Source organism: Mobula hypostoma, chromosome 2, assembly GCF_963921235.1.
Source record: "Mobula hypostoma chromosome 2, sMobHyp1.1, whole genome shotgun sequence".
Classification (NCBI taxonomy): domain Eukaryota; kingdom Metazoa; phylum Chordata; class Chondrichthyes; order Myliobatiformes; family Myliobatidae; genus Mobula; species Mobula hypostoma.
The window spans coordinates 176,857,033-176,878,172 of record NC_086098.1 but is presented as its reverse complement, the minus strand read 5'-3'; the positions used below and the strand labels follow the sequence as shown (position 1 = coordinate 176,878,172).

Genomic DNA, 21,140 nt, shown 5'->3' with positions numbered 1-21,140 from the left:
CAAACAAAAGCCTTCTACTGCATCTTGGTCCATGTGACAGTAATGGCTCATTGGGCTGGAAGAGTCTGTTACTGTGCTGTATCTCCAAGTAAAAAATAATAAACTAAACCAATTCAAACTTTGGTAGTGCCACACTAGCAAATTTTCTTGATTATTGGATGTTACCCAAGCACAATTTATTTCATTTTTTGTCATGTTACACTGCAGAATAATAATCTTTCCAGTGAACCTGACTAGTTTAAAGGCAGCAAGAATTATATAAACTCTCCTGGCCCAGCTCCATTCCTGACCCCCGGTATTCCAGAACTCCAAATCTATTTCCAACCACGCAACAGCTCACAGTCGGAACCACATAACAGCTGACCCTCGGACCCTCTGGATGCACGTTCTGGACTAATGTGTGAGCCAGATGTTGGGACATCAGGATTTCTGACAATCGGAGTATCTGGACTATTGAATGTACTTTTGAAATGGAGTCACTGTTCTAATGCAAGAAATGCACCGAAGCTCCCTCAGTCACTATGATGACGAAGTCCAGATGTTAGAGATATGGTGTCCAGGATATTGCTCAAGACACCAGGGTAACTCCCAATATTACAGACATGAACTCCTGTGCTTAAACTGTCATTCAAGGTGCAGAGCCTGTGATGACCCATGAGTGAAATGGCCAGACTTTTGTGTTGAACCCTTTACCTGACTCAAAGTCCTGGTGTGTTATGACCTCAGCCACAATGGACATTGGGAAGGTTTCGGGTTTGATGCCATCTGTGTTAAGTTTCTGACCTCACAGAAAGTTGGAATGATTCTCATTCTTCAATAACTTCCCATCTTCTGCCAAGTCCAACCCTTGCCCAACTGTGATCAGAAGGCGCTAGAACACAAACATCTTTAATAAAGTATAAGCCAACAAACGGGCAGGTATGCCCACTCAGGGATAAAGGAGGGAACATGTGCTTACAGATGAAATTGAGGGTGTGCCCCTAAATGAGCACGTGGTGTCAGTACTTATCAAGGAGATGTGTGGAGCATGTTAATCTATGCTAGGATATTTCGAGATAATGAAGAATGTAGTGTTGGATCTCTTAAAGAACATTATGGTAGCTAAGTCCCCCCGACCTGATGGGATATATCAAAGATTATTGGGCGAGGCAAGAGATAGATTGCTGGGGCCTTGACCAATATCTTCATGTATTCTCTAGCCACAGGTAAGGCCCCAACAGACTAGTGGGTAGCCAATGTTGTTCTATTAATTCAAGAATGGAATCTTTGAAACTATACACTGGTGAGTTTCACAGTGTGGTAGAGAAGTTACTGGAGCGGGTTCCTATGGATGGGATTCATGAACAATTGGAAAACCATGGCCTAATTAGAGGCACTCGGCATGACCTTGTGTGGGGTGAGTCGTTTCTTACTAACCCGATTGATGAAAGTTGACCTGTGGAGGTTGTCTACATGCGTTTTCATAAAGCATTTGACAAGGTCCCTCATGGGAGGCTCATCAGGAAGATTAAGATGCATGGGAACCAGAGTGAATTGGCCATTTGGATTCTGAATTGGTTTGCCCATAGAAGTGGTCAATGGGACTTATTCTGACTGGAGGTCTGTGATCAATAATTGGACCCCTGTTGTTTGTGATATATATGGATAACCTGGATGAGAACAGATGGGTGGGTTAGTAAGTTTGAGATGATACAAAGATTGGAGGTGTTGTAGAGAGTGGAATTCTCCCAAAGGATACAGTGTGATATGGATAAGTTGCAGATACAGGAGGAGAAATGGTTGATGGAGCTTAACCTGGCCAAACATGAGAAGTGTTGCAATTTAAGAGATCAAATTTAAAGGGTCTGTTTATGTGCACTGTTTATGGCAAGACTCATAACAGTGTTGCTGAGCAGAGGGATCTTGGGGTCCAAATCTATAGTTCCCTGAAAGTGGCGCACGGCTTGATAATGGTGAAGAAGGCACATGACATGCTTGCCTTTATTGGCTGAGGAATTGATTTCAAGAGTTGTCCCAACTCAGCTATAAAGACAAGTACATTTCAGTTGTAAGATATGAAGCAACACACACAAAATGCCCTGGAGGAGTTCAGTAGGTCAGGCAGCATCTCTGGAAATGAATAAACAGTTGACATTTCAGGCCGAGACCCTACTTCAGGACCAAAAGTGCCCTGAGGAATGGTCTTGGCCTGAAACATTGACTGTTTACTCTTTTCCATAGAAGCTGCCTGATCTGCTGAGCTCCTCCAGCATTTTGTATGCTTTGCTTTGGATTTCCAGCATCTGCAGACTTTCTCTTGTTTGACCTTTATATTATGCTATTTAGGCTGTAGCTGGAGAATTGCGTTTAGTTCTCGTTGTCTCATTATCGGAAGGACGTCGAGACTTTGGAGAGGGTGCGGAAGAGATTTATCTGGGTACTGCTTGGATTAGAGGACACATATTATGAAAGAGCTGAATTGTCTAACACGTTAAAGGGATATGCATTTAAGCTGATAGGGGGCATGTTCAAAGATGATGTTTGGGGCATGTCTTTACACAGAGAAACATTGGTGCATGGAATGTTCTGCCAAGATAGTAGTAGAGGCAAATACAAAGAGGCATTCAAGAGGCTCTTAGACTGGCACATGGCTATGCAGGAAATGGAAGGATATGGACGTTGTGTAGTCTGAAGGGATTGGTTCAGTAAAGTATTTTGATTACTCGTGGGCTGAAGGGCCTGGTTCTGTGCCACACTGTTCTATATTCTACACTCAGTGGCCACTTTATTAGGTACACCTGTACACCTGCTCATTAATGCAAATGCCTAATCAGCCAATCATGTGGCAACAAATCAATGCATAAAAGCATGCAGACATGGTCAAGAGGTTCAGTTGTTGTTCAGACCAAACATCAGAATGGGGAATAAATGTGATCCAAGTGAGTTTGACTGTGGAATGACTGTTGGTGTCAGATGGGGTGATTTGAGTATCTCGGAAACTGCTGATTTCCTGGGATTTTCATGCACAACAGTTTCAGGGGTTCCCAACTTTTTTTATGCCATATAGACCCTTACCATTAACTGAAAGGTTGAGGTGCCCAGGTTGGGAACCCTACTCAGAGTTTATAGTAAATGGTGTGGAAAACAAGCCAAAAAAAAATCAGCAGAGTGGCAGTTCTGTGGGTGAAAATACCTTGTTAATGAGAGAGGCCAGAGGAGAAGGGCCAGACTGGTTCAAGCTGAAAGGAAGGTAACAGTAACTCAAGTAATCAGGTGTTACCACAGCGGTGTGCAGAAGAGCATCTCTGAATGCACAACACATCCAACCTTGAAGTGGATGGGCTACAGCAGTAGAATTCCACAAACATACGCTCAGTAGCCACTTTATTAGGTAAGTGCTCAATAAAGTGGCGATATAAAACTGACAGTATGTTCTAACGCCTTTAGGAGTGGGAGAGAAAGCTGCTATAGGTCAGCTCTTAGGGAAATGGAAGCTAAGAAACTCTCCTGAGTTATGGTGGATTGTCTACTGTCAATAAATGGAGGTACACGTCTGCCCAAAGAGCAAGAATATTTAATCAGTTCTGAGGAATAAAGCAAAACATGTTTAGGTAGCACCTGTGGCAACCTCAGGCCTTGGCTTGGTGCTTTACAGCTGATGAGTCAGTGCATGGGGTGCAGATTCCATTGCTCTTGGGGACAGAGGTAGCAGCCAATTCATGCCCAAGTAGCAATGAGAATACTGACCCACTGGGTCTGGGTTAAACATTAGGTCAGGGAATGAGTGGATGCAGCAGCCTAGGATTTGGGCTCGGTGCTGGAAGTGACTATTCCGGGCAAACTGGAACTACTCAATTAGCCTGGGTGCAGCATACAAGTGCCGGCACAAAGAAGGCACAACAGCAATCCCCCGCCTCCCACACTCTCTTAGAAGTTTGCATAGATTTGGCATGTCATCTAAAACTTTGACAAACTTTTATAGATGCACAGTGGAATGTATCCCGACTGGTTAGTTCACAGCCTGGTATGGAAACACCAATGCACAGGGCCAGACAAGTCTACAGAGAGTGGTGGATATAGCCCACTCCATCACAGGCAAAGCCCTCCCCACCATTGAGCATATTTACAAGGAGCGCTGTCACATGAAAGCAGCATCAATCATCAAGGACCCTAACCATCCAGGCCGTGCTCTCTTTTCACTGCTGCCATTGGGAAGAAGATACAGAAGCCTTGGGTCCCACACCACCAGGTTCAGGAACAGTTATTACCTTGCAACCGTCATGCTCCTGAACCAGTGTTGGTATCTTCACTCACTCCACAACTGAAAGACTCATTTTCAAGAACTCTGCAATTCAATAATATTTATTTACTTTTTCATTATTTGCACAATTTGTCTTCTTTTGCACATTTTTGTCAGTTTTTGTTATTTATAGTTTTTCATAAATTCTATGGTATTTCCTTATTTTCCAGTAAATGCCTGCAAGAAATGAATCTTAAAGTAGTATATGGTGACAAATACGTACTTTGATAATAAACTTACTTTGAACTTTGATGCAGTGGGATTTTGCCCTTTAACAATACTGTAAGATCTTCAGTTACTATAATCACATCGTGCAAATGTGCAATACACTACGATTCAATTTCTTGTTCAAGTTTATACAGGATGCGTTTGCTCCGATTGGGTGTTGGGGATGAGTGTGACAAGGCAGGACTGAAAGGGAGATCAGTCTACAGGACAGACCAATGTTTGTGTCAGTCCTGCCCGAGGAACTGAATTCTCTTGGCTTCTGTAGGTATATTTGGTCATCTTTTCTTACAATTTAGGCCATTTGGCCCATTGGATCTGTGATAGCTCTCAGAGCAACTACATCAATCCCAGTTCCATTCTCTCTCTCTCAAATGACCATTTACTTCCGAATTCTCCTACCACCCGCATACATACACTAGATGTAATTTACAGTAGTTAAGTGACCTATCAACATCTTGGGATATGGGAGGAGAGCAGAGCACCCAGAGGGAATGTGCAAACCCCACACAGACAGAACTGGAGGCAAGATCCAACCGTGGTCACCAAAACTTTGTGGCAGCACTGCAAACGGTTGCACCAGCGTGCTACAAGAATGGTTACCGTACAGCGGGGTATTAAAACCAAATATGCCTCTGTGACTACGGTGGACCTGGCTGTGAAAAGGAATGACAGATCGATTTTCTTGATCTCCCCCTATTCACGACGCTTCCTCTTCCTTGTGAGGGCACAATACCATTGCACTTAAAATGATAACTTTCTCCACAAGAGAGTAGTGCGGTGTTTTCAGGACCAAGTTACACTGATACATCAGAAATCTTAAACAAGGCAAGTGCACAATGCTTGAATACTCAACAAGAGTCATTAAATCTGTCGCATTTTGCTTAAATTCTATTTTGAACTAAACTGTATAAAGCTGACATTTATTTCCAGCAAGTGGTTGTAGAAGATAAACAGCAGTCAATTGGACTCACTGAATTGACATTACAGTAGGTGAGAAATAATCCCTTTAAATGTTTGTCTAGGAGAATCAAGAATTATGCACAGTGAAATCGTAACCAGTATTTCATTGGATAGTTGGCAAGTCCAGACAATATACAGTACATAACATATACCAGCTGGATTGTTAGGAATTCCAAGCAATTATCATGAGTAACCCTTAACTTTGTGGATAGTTAGGGACTCCAGCAGTAGAGTGAGTGACCTATATCCCACTAGAGGTATTAGGAGCTCCAGGCAATTTCACAGCCATTCACTCCTACCCCACAGAACGAAGAACTCCGCAAAGTTGCACTTTAATTGCCTCGAGCAATTAGTTAAAATAGTGCTTAAGTTAACATTCTTATGTCAGTACTTTCACGGAGAAGTTCCAACGTGAACCTTGTCATCCAAGCAGCCGCTTCTAAGAACTGCATCCTGAAACAACGGTTTGTCTTCCTTGCCATCCCTTCCATCACACAATCCTACAGCAGCCTTGTCTCTTTACCTCCGGCTCCTCCAAGGGGGCCTTAAGTTTTAATATTGGCGGGTCCCCACTGGAGTAAGAGTAGGAGGGGGAGCTCCCGTTGAAACTGACCTCCGATGTCCTTGAGCCCACCAAGCAGTTCTTTGGGTGAAGCTGGTTCTTCTCCAACACCCTTCCCTGACCGTTTGCCAAGTCAGTGTCCTGAGGTGCCTGCTTCCTCAGCTTGGCAGCTGCCCGTTGTCTCTTCAACTCTGACAGCGTCTGGCAACTCCTGTCCTTGTTGAGCTGTGGTGAGGGGGTCGCATCACAGCGACCATGGAAAACCTGCCCGTTCAGCTTGTCTTCAGTGCTGGGTGTCCTCAGGGAGTCAGTTTTGGACATCGACCGCTGGGATGCTGGAGTCGATGTATCAGGTGGCTCTTCCATGGATTGGGTTTGTTCATGCTCAGTTTGGGAGATGGAGGACAAATCCTGCATTTAAACCAGGAGAGGAAGTGATTACTTTCTAATAGCTATGCAAAGTAAAAGTAAGTGGCAGTGGGTGTATGAATAATCAGTGTAACATAACATTAAGAACATACAGTAAATCAGTTGGGAGCTTCCTGAGAATTGTCAATGAGGAGAACTACCCTCATGCCGGGGTTGGTTGTGTCCTGAGAGATAATGGAAGCCCAGGCTATAAACAGTAAGATATCGGACTAGAATTAGGCCATTCGGACATAGCCTCAAGAGTCAGGGGAGTAGGTTTAGGACGGAAATGAGGAGGAACTGCTTTTCCCAAAGAGTGGTGAATCTGTGGAATTCTCTGCCCAATGAAGCAGTGGAGGCTACCTCAGTAAATATATTAAGACAAGGTTGGATAGATTTTTGCATTGTAGGGGAATTAAGTGTTATGGGGACAAGGCAGGTAGTCCATGGACAGATCAGCCATGATCTTATTGAATGGCAGAGCAGGCTTGACGGGCCAGGTGGCTGACTCCTGCTCCTATTTCTTATGTTCTTATGTCTCTGCCATTCAAACATGGATGATTCATTTTTTCAAACTGATTCTCCTGCCTTCTCCCCGTAACCTGTAACACCCTTAACCCCCTTACCAATCAAGTTCTGTCAGTTTCCACCTTAAATTAATCTAAAAGGAATGTTTGATGGTTTTGGGCCTGTACTCACTGGAGTTTGGAAGAATGAGAGGGATTTCATTGAAACTTATCAAATATTGAAAGGCCTAGTTATCGTTCACATGGAGAGGATGTTTCCTATAGTGGAGGAGTAGAAGACTAGCGGGATCAGCCTCAGAATAGAAAGACATCCATTTAGAACAGAGATGAAGAGGAATTTCTTTAGGCAGAGGGTGGTGAATCTGTGGAACTCATTGCCACGGACGCCTGTGGAGGCCAAGTCATTGGATATACTCAAAGCAGAGGTTGATAGGTTCTTGGTTGGTAAGGGCATCATGTTCTCGATATTTATTGCTTGCTTTCCTCTCAGTTTTGTATTTGCACAGTTCATTGTCTTTTTCTCATTGGTTGTTTGCCCGCCCTGCTAGGTGTGGTCTTTCATTGATTCTGTTGTGGCTCTTCATTTACTGAGTATGCCCGCAAGAAAACAACTCTCAGGATTGTATATGGTGATGTGTATGTACTTTAATAATAAATTTACTTTGAACTTTGATTCATTACTAGTTTTAATTTGTTAAGCAAAACATCATGGGGTGAAGGACCTATTCATGTGAGACATTTATAATGTGTCCTAAATAGTGTTCTACATATATAATTCTAATAGATATCTGCATGAGAAGGTGCCCTAGAAACCGTACATGTTAAGTCACTTTAGGTCTGACAGGTTTGGATTTATTCAGAACTGTGGTCCAAAGGCAGTTATGCAAACTAACAATTACAGCACCTTTGATTTAATAAGCGTCGGTCGTTATCATTTATTTTTGGATGGAATTCAGATAATTCAGCAGTTTCAAGGACCCCCCATCTCTAATGCCCACTCCATTAGGTAGGTCAACAGTAGACAGTGGAGAGAGAGAGATTCTCTGACCATTGACAAAAAGCAAAAGGTGGACAATAATTGGCTATTGTTTAGAATAGGTCAAGATAGCTTATGTTATTTATAGCCATGTGCAATACTTTAAATAATCTATTTGAATATGCCATGTGGATATTTTTCCACGAAGTGATGCGTTTGCTCTCCAACGGCAATGCTCCACTTTGCGTTGTCTTGTGATCTCTTGCCATCTAGTGGCGAAACAGAGAACTACAGAGATCAATATTTGTCACCAATTCAAAGCCTAAAAGGGACAGGTACTCTTCCAAATGAAAGAGTCCTGTGTATAAATCAGGAGCAGGAGAAACACTCGACCTTCAAGCCTGCACTGTCATTCAACACAGTCAATGGCTAATCTGAATAAAGCATCGACTCCCATTTCTTCCTATCTGCTGATTATCTCCTCCCTCCTGAGTTTCCTTTGAATAATCAGAATCAGGTTTATTACCGCTGACATATAACTGTAATACTATAAATCATAGGAGCAGAATTAGGCCATTCAGCCCATTGTGTCTGCTCTGCCATTTCATCATGGCTGATTTAATTTCACCTCAACCCCATTCTCCTGCCTTCACCCCAAAAACCTTTGATACCCCGACTAAGCAAGAACCTATCAACCTCCTCTTTAAATATGCCAATGACTTGGCCTCCACAGTTATCCGTGGCAATGAGTTCCACAGATTCACCCCCCTCTGGCTAAAGAAATTCCTCTTCATCTCTGTTCTGAAGGGACAGCCATCTATTCTGAGGCTGTGCCCCCTGGCTCTAGAAACGCCCATGTCATGAAATTTGTTACTACTCCTGATTGTTAAATCTTTGTTGTTTTACACACAGATACACACACACACACACACACACACACACACACACACACACACACAGACATGTGAAAATTGGGGGTCTTTTTTAACCTACCAAAGTCTGTCAAGGTCTGGATTCAAGCTAGAATGTGGGGAATTATCACATGTAATATGGTACTACAGCAAGCTGGGGTAAGGAGAAGATTTATGAGAGTGTGGCAGAATCAGGCCCTTCGTTCCATCTAGTCCATGCCAGCCTAATTTTCTGCCTAGTTCCATCTACCTGCACCCAGCCCATAACCCTCCTTACCTCTCCCATCAATGTACCTATCCAGTCCAGAGCAACTGCTCAGCCCAAAACATCGACGATCTATTCCTCTCCATAGATGCTGCCTGACCTGCTGAGTTCCTCCAGCACTTTGTGTGTGTGTGTGTGTGTGTGTGTGTGTGTGTGTGTGTGTGTTACTCTGGATTTCCAGCATATGCAGAATCTCTTGTGTTCAAACTTCTCTTAAGCATTACAATTGAACCCACATCTACTGTTTTCACTGGCAGCTGGTTCCACACTTGCACCACCCTCTAAGTGAAGAAGTACCCGCTCAGGTTCCTGTTAAATGTTTTGAGCTGACATTTACTTCTCACACCACCATCCCCAGAGGTACTGCTTGACCTGCCAAGTTCCTCCAGCAGATTGCAATATCTGCTGTCTCCCGTGTCAACAATTTATTGAGGAAGGGATGTAATACAACAGTAGGCAAGCCTCCAACTATAGAAGGCTTTGGTGAGCCACACGGAGTATTGTGTACAAATTCAGTCTCCTTACTTAAGAAGGGATATACTGGAAGCAGTTGAGAGAACTTTTTTACCAGTTCGATTCTCAAGGTGAAGTGTGGTAAAATTGTAGAGCTTGGTCCTGTACTCATTTGAGTATGTACAGCAGAATGAGAGGTGATTGTAAAATTGCACACTACTGTAAAACAGAGGCAGAGTTGAGGTGGATCCCTGGCCCAAGAACAAGGAAAGACCCCTGATTTTCTGGCTGGCTGCCAGTCACCAGTGGTGTTCCACAGGGTACTGTGCTGGGGCCGATTCTTTTTACGTCATATGTCAATGATTTGGATGATGGAATTGATGGCTTTGTTGCAAAGTTTACAGACAATACAAAGAGAGGTGGAGGGGCAGGAGTTTTGAGGAAGTAGAGAGTCTACAGAAGGACATAGACAGATTAGGAGAACGGGCAAAGAAGTGGCAGATGGAATACACTGTCGGAAGTGTATGATCATGCACTTTGGTAGAAGAAATGAAAGGATTGACTAATTTACAAAAAACAGAGGTGCAAAGGGACTTGGGAGTGCTTTTGCAGGATTCTCTAAAGGCTAATTTGCATGTTGAGTCTATGATAGGGAAGGCAAATACAATGTTAGCAATCATTTAAGGAGGACTAGAATATAAAAGCAAGGATGTAATGTTGAGACTTCATAAAGCACTGGTGAGGCCTCAATTGGAGTATTATGACCAATTTGGGCCTCTTATTTTAGAAAGGATGTGCTGAAACTGGAGAGGGTTCAAAGAAGATTCATGAAAATGATTCCAGGTTCAAACGGCTTGTCAGATGAAGAGTGTTTGACAACTCGGGGCCTGCATTCACTGTAATTTAGGAGAATGAGGGGTGACCTGATTGAAACCTACTGAATGGTGAAAGGATTTGATAGAGTGGATGTGGAGAGAATGTTTCATGTAACGTGGGAGTCTAAGACCAGAGGACAAAGAGAGGCATCCTTCTGGAATGGAGATGAGGAGGAATTTCTTTAGCCAGAGAGTGGAATTAGTTGCCACAGGCTGCTGTAGAGGCCAAGTCTTTATGTATATTTAAGGCAAAGGTTTATAGATTCTTGATTACTCAGGGTATGAAGGGATATGGGGGGAAAGCAGGAGATTGGGACTGAGTGGATCAGCCATGATGAAATGGTGGAGCAGACTCAATGGGCCAAATGGCCCAATTCAGCTCCTTCATCTTATGGTCTAATATGAGGGGGCATAACTTTAAGGTGTTTAGAGGAAAGCCTAGAGGGAATGTCAGAGGTGGGATTTTTACACAGAGAGTGTGAATGCGTGGAACGCGTGGCTGCGGGTGGTGGTAGAGGCAGATACACTAGGGGCAAGTAAGAGACTCTTAAGTAGGCATATTGGTGGAGTAGAATAGAACTTTACCGTCGTTGCTCAAGACAACGAGATTGCAGTGCTACTCCAGGTCATGCAAAATGGATATAGACAATGCATGTGATATGGCTTAATGAGAAAATAAATTCCCATATCTTCATGCAACAAGTGACTTCGATAGTCCGTAACACTCAAAGGCCATTGGCAAGCCGGGGTGAAAGAAAAATGGAGGGTTATGTGGGAGGAAAGAGTTAGATTGATCTGAGAGTAGGTTAAAAGGTTGGCACAGCATTGTGGGTCAAAGGGCCTGTACTGTACTGTAGTGTTCTATGTTCTATGTTCAGAAGAGATTTCAACCATTTAATATTTAGATGAGAAGGACTTTGCTCCCTCAGAAAGTCATAAACCTTTGTAATTTTCTATTGGAAGAAGTTATTGGATAAACTCTGTCGTTGAATAGAGCAAGGCAGGGAATTTAATTCAAATTGGAGTCATGAGCTGTAGGGATTGGGAAGAAAAGGGTTAACAGCTGAGGTTAAGATTGGATCTGACTTGATCCTCTGGACAAACAGGTCTGGAGGCCAAATGGCCAGAAGGTGTACCCCTCCAAAGGTGAACAGTTTAATTTAGGTCATTACCAGGCCGATGTTCTCCTGATCTTTGGATGAATCTTTATCCTCTGCATCGCTGCTTGCGACTTCCTTCTCCATTTCCTTCTGATCCATCTGCTGCCAGATTATTGCTTCCTGTTCACATTCCTTCCTGTACAAATTGTTCCGGTCACACACGCTGGCTCTCCGTACCACTGTTCTGAAAGGAAACAGGATAGCTGTCTCAGTGTGAGCTCAAAGATTTTCCTGGATCAGCCCCAACATGCACAAGTGATTTGTTCTGAAAGGAAACAGGATAGTGGTACCAACGCATGGAGTGTTGCCACAAGGAAGCAGCATCCATCAATGATCCCCATCTTCCAAGCCGTGTCTTTACTACAACCATTGGGCAGGAGATACAGGAGCCTTAGGTCTCACAGCACCAGTTTCAGGAACAGTTATCACCCTTCAACCATCAGGCTCTTGAACCAGTGTGGATAACTTCACTCACCTCAACACTGAACTGATTCCACAAGTTTCAAGGACTCTACAACTCATGTTCTCAGTGTTAATATTTTGATTTATTGATTAATTGATTACTTGTTTATTTTGTATTTGTACAGTTTGGCTTATTTTGCACATTGGTTGTTTGTCAGTCTTCGTGTCTATTTTCATTAATTCTATCGTTTTTCTTTGATCTACTGTGAATGCCTGCAAGAAAATAAATCTCAGAGTAGTAAATTTACTTTCAACTTCAGACTTTGAATGTGAACTCGAAGATTCCCTTCTGGATCATCCCAATCTGCACTAATACTTTGAACACATGACAGTATAATCCATTCAGCAGGAATAATCTGGTTCTTGCATTAACACACAGGCCATTAGCCTCATGATGTACCGTGGAGAGCACTCTAACTGGCTGCATCACGTCTGGTATGGGGGACTACTGCACAGGATCGAAATAAGCTGCAGAGAATTGTAAACCTAGTCAGCTTCATCATGGTTACTAGTCTCCATAGTATCCAGGACCTCGTCAAGCAGTGATATCCCAAAAAGGTGGCATCGATCATTAAGGAACCCCATCACCCAGGCCATGCCTTGTCCTCATTGCTACCAACAGGAAGGAGGTATGGGAGCTTGAAGTCACATACTCAACAATTCAGGAACAGCTTCTTTTCTTCTGCCATCTGATTCCTAAATGGACATTGAACCCATGAGAACTACCTCACAATTTATAGATATATATAATGTGTGTGTGTGTGTGTACTGTATATATTTACCGTAATACATGTTCTTTCTCTACTTTGTATTGCAATGTACAGCTGCCGCAAAGACAACAAATTTCCGGGCATATGCCAGTGATATTCAACCTGATTCTGATTCTGATTCCGATTTTACTCTTTGCAGTGTCTCCCACAGTTTCCATCATATTTTCTATTTCAGAATGTTAGACACAAACCAATCAAGTGGGAAGTTCAGGAAAAGGTACCTTTGCCCTAGCAATGTTTAGAAAATGAAACTCACAGGAGATGTTCACCAGGATGTTCCCTGGATTTGAGAGTAATAGCTGTATGGAGAGGACAGACAAACTTGGGTTGTTTTCTCTGAAGCGTCGGAGGCTAAGGGGTGACCCTATAAACGTATGTCAATATCAGAAGAATCAAAATCAGGTTTCTTTTTGTCACCAATATATGTCAAGAAATTTGTTGTTTTATGGCAGCAGTACAGTGCAAGACATAAAATAGTGCTGTGTAAAAGTCATATATATGAGAGAGAGAAAAGAGAAAAATAAGAAAATGAATGAATGAATGTCTAAGACTTTTGCACAGTATTGTATTTGTCAACATGGAGCGGGGAGCAAACTTGTAAAGGCAAAGTCATCTGATTCTAAACAATTGGTTTATTGATTATTACAGAATGTTTCTCTAGTGTTTCCCGCTCCCTCACCTCTCCCTTCCCCTTTTCCCAATGATGATTCCCCTCTCCCTGCCCCCTTCCCACTCTCAGTCCACAATAGAGACCCATATCAGAATCAGATTTATGATCATTCACATATGTCATGAAATTAGTTTTTTTTGCGGTAACAGTACAGTGCAATACATAAAATTACCACAGTACTGTGTAAAACGTGTAGGCACCCTAGTTATATTGTGTGACTAAGACTTTTGCACAACACTGTAAACGACAATAAAAATAAATAAATTAATTAATAAATAGTACAAAAGAGGAATAGTGAGGTAGAGTTCTTGGTCTGCTCGGAAATCTAATTGCTGAGGGGAAAAACCAGTTTCTGAAATGTTGAGTGTGTGTCTTTAGGCTCCCGTACTTCTTCCCTGATGGCAGTAACGAGAAGGCTGCAGGGTCCTTAATGACGAATGCCATCTTCTTGAGCCACCGCCTTTCGAAGATGTCTTCAATGGTGGGTAGGGAATGTAAAATGATAAGAGGCCTCTTAAAGTCCATCCCTACTTGAGAATAAAGGGAGCCTTTTCTGGTTGGCTGTTGGCGACTAGTGGTGTTCCACAGGGGTCTGCGTTGGGACAGATTCTTTTTACATTATATGTCGATGATTTGGATGATGGAATTGATAGCTTGGTTGTCAAGCTTGCAGATGATATTAAGATAGGTGGAGGGACAGGTAGTTTTGAGGAAGTAGAGAGGCTACAGAAGGAGTTAGACAGATTAGGACAGCCTTTCTCAACCTTTTTGCCCTGTCTCAGGTACCAGGAAACCCGCAGGGCTCACAGTATGCTAGTGTGTTCAGTAAGTTGTAGATATAATCCAAAAATAATTGTCAATGCTCTTTTGAGTAGAGAATAAATTTTTAGCCAACCTTTCTTGAAAGAAAAACAGTTAAGCTTAGCTTACCTTTCCTGAAATTGCTGTTTGTTTCTCTTTCATAAATTTTAAAAACTCATAAGGCAAATATAATAAACTTAATTCTGGGTCGAACTTGAGATAAGCACGCATGGATTTCACCTTCAACTGAAATGAGATGATTTCTATCCTTGCTCTGAATGCTTGTTAAACAAGAAAAAGCTTGCTCACACATGTAAGAAGTTGAAAACTGCAGCAAAATGTTCATTGCTTTCTTATGAATGGCAGGATGCTCTTCTTTCACAGAAATCCAGAACTTGTCCAGGGGCAGGTCAGTAAATTTCATCTTGAGTGAATGATCAGAGTGCAGCTCACAAAGTTGTTCCTCTTCTCTCAAGTCAAGTTCTCAGGCTGAGCAGAAGATTCAGAGAATCTCGAGTGAACTGATCTGAAATCTACTAAATAACTTGCTTTCTGAGTTTTTTTTTACTGACTTTGACTGACTTTATTTTCAAATGCTTTAATCTGTTTGTTTTGAGATTCCAATAGTCGTTTAAAGTAATCAGCACTTTTACATGTCATATGGCTGTAATTTGTAGTTAGTATCTTTTCAGTTTTACTGGAGCCATTGCTGAAGGGTCTAGGCCCGAAACGTTGACTGTTTACTCTTTTCCATAAATACTGCCTGGCCTGCCGAGTTCCTCTAGCATTTTGTGTGTGTTGCTACATTTGTAAGTTGTTTGCCACGGTGGAATAGGACAACTTGGATCACCAGTCCATGTAAAACCCATCGATGAGTAGCTTTCATTGTAAAGATATGGTACCGGCTGATTACTAAGCAGACATCCCACCTCTCCCGGAAGTTCCGGGAGTCTCTCGCATATTGATAACGGCTCCCTGATGCCCGGAAATTATATACAATATTGATTTTTTTTCTTCTACACTGTAGTTTGTAGAAAATCATGAATAAAATATTATAAAAAAAAAGAAATTATATACAATATCCTGGAAATGGTTTTTTTTTTGAGAGTGAGAGGGAGGGCGAGAGCGAGCATTCTGATTGGTCTCTGTTTGTGCTAAGTAGACCTATCAGTTTTCTCGGTGGGCGGGCTTTACAGTCGACCTCAAAAATAATGATAGTGTTGCTCGCTGCACTGTTTGCAACAGTGACTTTTCTATTGCCCATGGTGGGTTAAAATGTAAAAGACATGTTGAGGTGAGTTTAACAGGTGTCATTCGTTCATTAGCGTAGCGAACATTATTTAAACTAGCTGGCTACCTGCTGAGGAGCTACTCTATTGATGTCCTATGTGATGAGGCCAAACTCCTTGTAGACTTGCTTAAAGTTGTAATAGAATAAACATGATAATATAATATAATGTAAGTACATATTTTAATGTCACATTTTCTGCATATACCCAACTTGGTTTACAGATTAGACAAAATCACTAAACAAAGTATTACATACACCCTTGGAGGTCGACCGGGGTGGGGGGGTTGGATATGGGGTTGCGGGGGGCGATATGGGGTTGCGGAGGGCGGGGGTGCTACCCCCCATGGGGGGGTGGATATGGGGTTGCGGGGGGGGTGGGGTGCTACCCCCCCATGGGGGAGTTGGATATGGGGTTGCTGGGGGTGGGGGTGCTACCTCCCATGGAGGGGGAGAATGTGGGGTTGCAGGGGGCGGGGGTGCTACCCCCCATGGGGGGGTGAATATGGGGTTGCGGGAGGCAGGGGTGCTACTCCCCTGACATGAGTTTTTACAGGGTGCGATGTCTGCTTTAGTCCCACCCACTGCTTTTGTATCCAGGACCCAGAAGAGGCTGGTGGACTTCTTCTGGGGCGACAGGAGGCACTGGGTCTCCACTGCAGTCCTGAGTCTTCCGATTACAGAGGGCGGTCAGTTATTGGTGTGTGTGTGCACCCAACTACGGCTCTCCGCCTCAGGACCCTGCGGAGATACCCGTATAGTGACCACCCTCCAAGATGGCATGTGCTGGCGACGTACTTTCTCCGCCAGGGATACAGCGCTTCCAATGGACAGCATCAGCTGCACCACTTTGAGGGAACTGCCTCACCTATACCAAGAGCTGTTGAGGGTATGGGGCCTCGTCTGCAGACAGGGTGCTCCTGCGTCGGTGGGGGAACGGCTCTACCTGCGAGGGGGATTGGTCCCAATCCTATTACGGTGGGTGTTGAGGGGACTCGGGGAACTGGAGAGGCTCCGGCTGCATCATCACCTGATGGGCTGGAGGTGCTCATCAGACCCAGGCCTTGGGATATCATGCAGGACAGGGTCCCACATAACGTGAGCCGTCTCGCAGGGAAGCCCACCGTGCCCTTCCATGACACTCCAAAGCGTTTCTTGTACGGGCTGCTCTTGCACACCTTTCAATTTCTTGCCTTCGTCTGCTAACCAGACTCGCCTTGGCAGTCTGTTTTACCATCTGACAGCGGGGGAGGTCCCCAGTGGAAATCTCTTCATGCAGGGGTCCTTCCCCTCTACATTGGGGACCTGGGGTGCAAGGTGCTGCACAGGGCAGTACCGTGCAGCAGGTACTGACACCCCGTCTGGGGCCAGGAGGAGTCAGTGTACCACGCTTATATGGAGTGTGAGGGGTTGCAGTCTCTGTTTGAGTATCTGGAGGGGCTGCTACTCAGGTTCTGGTTGTAATTCAGCCCTGCACTCCTCATATAGGGGCACCCAGTACGGGAGGGGGCAGGTCGTGAGGAGGATGTACTGGTGGGTTTGCGCCAAGATAGCCATTCATGTGTCTAGGCAGCAGAAAGCCGAGAGCTCTGCCAGGGCGACTGCCTGCCCCTCTTCTGAGGATATGTTCATGCCCCATTGTCCTTGGAGACGGAGCATGCGGTCACAATGGGTTCAGTGGGGGACTTACGGGAACGGTGGGCCCCCCCAGGAGCTGACTGTTTTATAGACAGTAGTAATCATATTTTAATTTGAATTTATTCACTGTCTTGTAAATAATGTTTGTACTTTGTGTAAATAAACTTTTATAGTTCTGTTTAAAAAAAAAGACTTTTTGTGTCCGTTGTTGCACTAGTGCACTGACATGACTCGGAAGATTTTAATTCTTCATCATTAACCTTATCAGAATTGTCCGTAGGCCGAGGCCTAGGATCCTCCTCTTCCATTTCCTCTTCAAAAATCGCCACACTGGGACACCTTCAGAATAAACATTTCCCTCCAACTTTTTACTACACCAATTGAGTTTGTTCACTTCCATAAGTCAGTTGGTGGTGCGTAAGGGGGAGTTGGGGGAGGTAATTTGGGAAGGAGAGGCTGAAGTCACAGCCCAGGTTGGGCAAGTCCATTCAATGCTCAGAAAACACACTTCATGCTCCTCAACACTCCACTGTCCTCTCCTCCATGCAATACAGCGCTCACCATCAGCCTACCATCCCCAGCTTCCATGCAATACAGCGCTCACCATCAGCCTACCATCCCCAGCTTCCATGCAATACAGCGCTCACCAATTATCAACAGCCTCCCCTATCTCGCATTAATATAACTGAGAATGGACACACCCAAATAAACACGATCCTACTGCGCACTGCCGTACTGGGCTGAGATTGCTAATGGGACTGCTCGGTCACTGCCTACCACTGCCAGTGCTAGGTTTGTGCAAAGTTCAAAAAACAATGTTTATTTTTATTTAATCACCATCTCTTGCGGAACTCCTAGCAATCTCCCACAGAACCCCAGGGTTCCACGAAACACCGGTTGAGAAACCCTGGATTAGGAGAATGGGCAAAGAAATAGCCCATGAAATACAATGTTGGGAAGTATATGGTCACGCACTTTGGTAGAAGAAATGAAAGGGTTGACTAATTTCTAAATGGAGAAGAAGTACAAAAAACTGAGACGCTAAAGGACTTGGGAGTTCTTGTGCAGGATTCCCTAAATGTTTATTTGCAGGTTGAGTCTGTGGTGAGGAAGGCAAATGCAATGTTAGCATTCATTTCAAGAGGACTAGAATATAAAAGCAAGAATGTAATGTTGAGACTTTATAAAGCACTGGTGAAGCCTCACTTGGAGTATTGTGAGCAGTTTTAAGCTCCTTAGAAAGGATGTGCTAAAACTGGAGAGGGTTCAAAGGAGGCTCATGAAAATGATTCCAGGATTAAATGGCTTGTCAGATGAAGAGTGTTTCATGGCTCTGGGCCTTTATTCACTGTAATTTAGAAGAATGAGGGGTGACCTCATTGAAACCTATTGAATGGTGAAAGGACTCGATAGAGTGGATGTGAAGAGAATGTTTCATGTAATGTGGGAATCTAAGACCAGAGGGCACAGCCTCAGAATAAAAGGGCATCTTTTTAGAATGGAGATAAAGAGGAATTTCTTTAGCCAGAGAGTGGTGAATCTGTGGAATTCTTTGCCACAGGCAGCTGTGGAGGCCAAGTCTTCATGTATATTTAAAGTAGAGGTTGGTAGAATCATGATTGGTCAAGGCATGAAGGGATATGCGGAGAAGACAGGAGACTGGGGCTGAGAGGAATATTGGATTAGCGCAGACTCAGTAGGCTTCATTGTCTAATTCTGCTCCTATATCTCATGGTCTTATGGTCCTATGACCCTGTCGTGAGAGGTGGAAATGAGTAAGGCTGGCCGACGGGGCTCTGAGGAAGCTGTACAGGCCAATCCCCTGTACAGTGGATGCAATGGACTGCAGAAGCGTTGATGTGCTCCAACTGTACCATCGACCCCAGAGAACAATGGAGATGGGAGGTCATCGATGGTCTATGCTCCACTGGGAGCAAAGGGCCCAAGTAAGTGAGATAGCATGGACAGACCAGGTTTTTAATCTTGTCTAGCAAACAGCCTTTCCAATACAAGAGGGCATAGGTGAGAGGTGCAAAGATGAAAGGAAATTTACGAGTTAAGTTTTCTTTACACTGTGGAAGGTTGCTGGGAGAGGCAGCAAAGTCGGTGTGATTGCAATGTTTAACAAACATTTAGATAGGCACATGAACCGACAGTGAATGGAGGGACATGGACATTATGCAGGCAGAGGGGACTGGTTTAAAATGGCATTGTGGTTAGTACAGAATGTGTGGGCTGAAGGGTCCATTCCTGGTCTGTACTGTTCCGTGCTCTTCACAAACAACGTACCTTTGGCTTACTTGCAAAGCATTTGATCAAGATAAAGATGAGCTTTATTTGTCACATGTACATCGAAACATGGAAGCATACAGTGAATCGTGTCAATGACCAACGCAGCCTGGGTATGTGCTGGGGGCGGGGGAAGGCAAGCCTGCAGGTGTTGCCACGCTTCTGGTGCCAGTGTAGCATGCCCACAACTTTCTAACCCTAAGCGGTACATCTTTGGAATGTGGGAGAAATCCAGGGAATTTGGAGGAAACCCATGCAGTCATGGGGAGAAGGTATAAAGTCCTTCCAGTGGTTGTGAAGTGAGCCCCGATCACTGGTGTTTTAACATGTTATACCAACTGTTACACTACTGTGACAGCACAGCCAGAGACTACTCCCAATAGACCAATAGTTTATCTCAGGAGTGAGAATATTCCAAGGAAACGCAACCTAAACCAAAGACTGATTTGAAGTGAAAGTGAAATTTCACATTTTTAAGCTCGTGTTTCTGACTCTGAGAGCAGTATAAATCCCCCAAGCCCCTGCATTCCCAGTCTCCCGCAAGTTAGAGCACAGTTTAGTTATCTCTCCATGTACAGATATGGATTGGGGGGGGTGTCTAATAAAAACATCTCAGTATACTGACCCTCGGCTCCCAGCACTAGATGTTCTCCTGCTCAGAGATGACTTGTTCTTTCCCTGTGACTTCTGGATGCTTTCGTGTTTGTGTTTGAGTTGTCGTAGCAAAGTCCTGGACTCTTCATCGTCACACAGATCTGCAAGGGAAAATTAACATCCTTATCATACAGGTATACCATCAGGCTGGATCAAACTGCTCAAAGTATGAACCACTTTTCTTTCAAGAGAGTTCAGGTCATTGGTTTGAGTACCACTCAGAGAACGGGGCACATAATCCAAGTGGACACTCTGCTACAGTTCTGAGGAATATCATTTACTGGAGGAGATATTAAACCAGGACCCCAGGCAACTTATGATTCCAGGGCTGCATCTGATGAAGATAGCCATGGAGGTCAAGTCATTGGATATATTTAAAGTGAAGGCTGATAGGTTCTTTATTAGTAAGGGCGCCAAAGGTTACAGGACAAGAATGGGGTTGAGAGGAATGATAAATCAGCCATAATTAAATGGAGGAGAAGACTTGATGGGCCGAATGGCCTAATTCTGCTCCTACGTCTTATGCAGTAATGGTCTAAGGGCTCTTGACCAACATAAAGTTCTCATTGAAATGCATAACCCAAGCTCTTGTTTCTGCTGAATGTCAATCTCTGTAGTCACAAACTGGCTGAGATACACTTTGAGACTTGCCAAATTTGTGATACTTACATTGTAAATACATAATTTTCCTTTTCTTTCAGGGACGTACACTCAGAAGCACCATCATCCACAGAAAGATCAGGCTAATGTGCCTTTGCGGTTTTGCCATGTTGTAGAAGCCTTTGATCACACGCAGTTGAAAGGACAGAGCCATCCTTTTCTCATACTGACGAATTATTGTATCCTCATTTATATTAATTCAAATACAGTGCAGAGAATCCTCATCCAGCAATCCTCCAATAATACTCACAGGTGAGACAGTGCAGTGAGGGCTCGTCTCGGTCTGGTCATTAACATTCATTTT

At 43.8% G+C, this 21,140-nt stretch overlaps 1 protein-coding gene and 1 long non-coding RNA gene across 4 annotated transcripts in view; one reads left to right on the top strand and one right to left on the bottom strand.

The window, feature by feature from the left end:
- LOC134342703 (uncharacterized) overlaps window positions 1-21,140 on the top strand; it is a 44,303-nt gene that overhangs the window by 20,005 nt on the left and 3,158 nt on the right. The window contains exon 2 of the long non-coding RNA XR_010017069.1: window positions 20,878-21,088. This is a non-coding gene — a long non-coding RNA (uncharacterized LOC134342703). The remainder of the gene's footprint in view (window positions 1-20,877; window positions 21,089-21,140) is intronic.
- LOC134342702 (protein phosphatase 1 regulatory inhibitor subunit 16B-like) overlaps window positions 4,304-21,140 on the bottom strand; it is a 215,146-nt gene continuing 198,309 nt past the window's right edge. For all 3 annotated transcript variants that reach the window (XM_063041145.1, XM_063041147.1, XM_063041146.1), the window contains exons 9-11: window positions 20,148-20,277; window positions 11,617-11,788; window positions 4,304-6,440 (exon numbers count right to left, since the gene is read on the bottom strand). In XM_063041145.1, coding sequence (XP_062897215.1) covers window positions 5,958-6,440; window positions 11,617-11,788; window positions 20,148-20,277 — 785 coding nt within the window. In that variant the 3' untranslated portion in view covers window positions 4,304-5,957. The remainder of the gene's footprint in view (window positions 6,441-11,616; window positions 11,789-20,147; window positions 20,278-21,140) is intronic.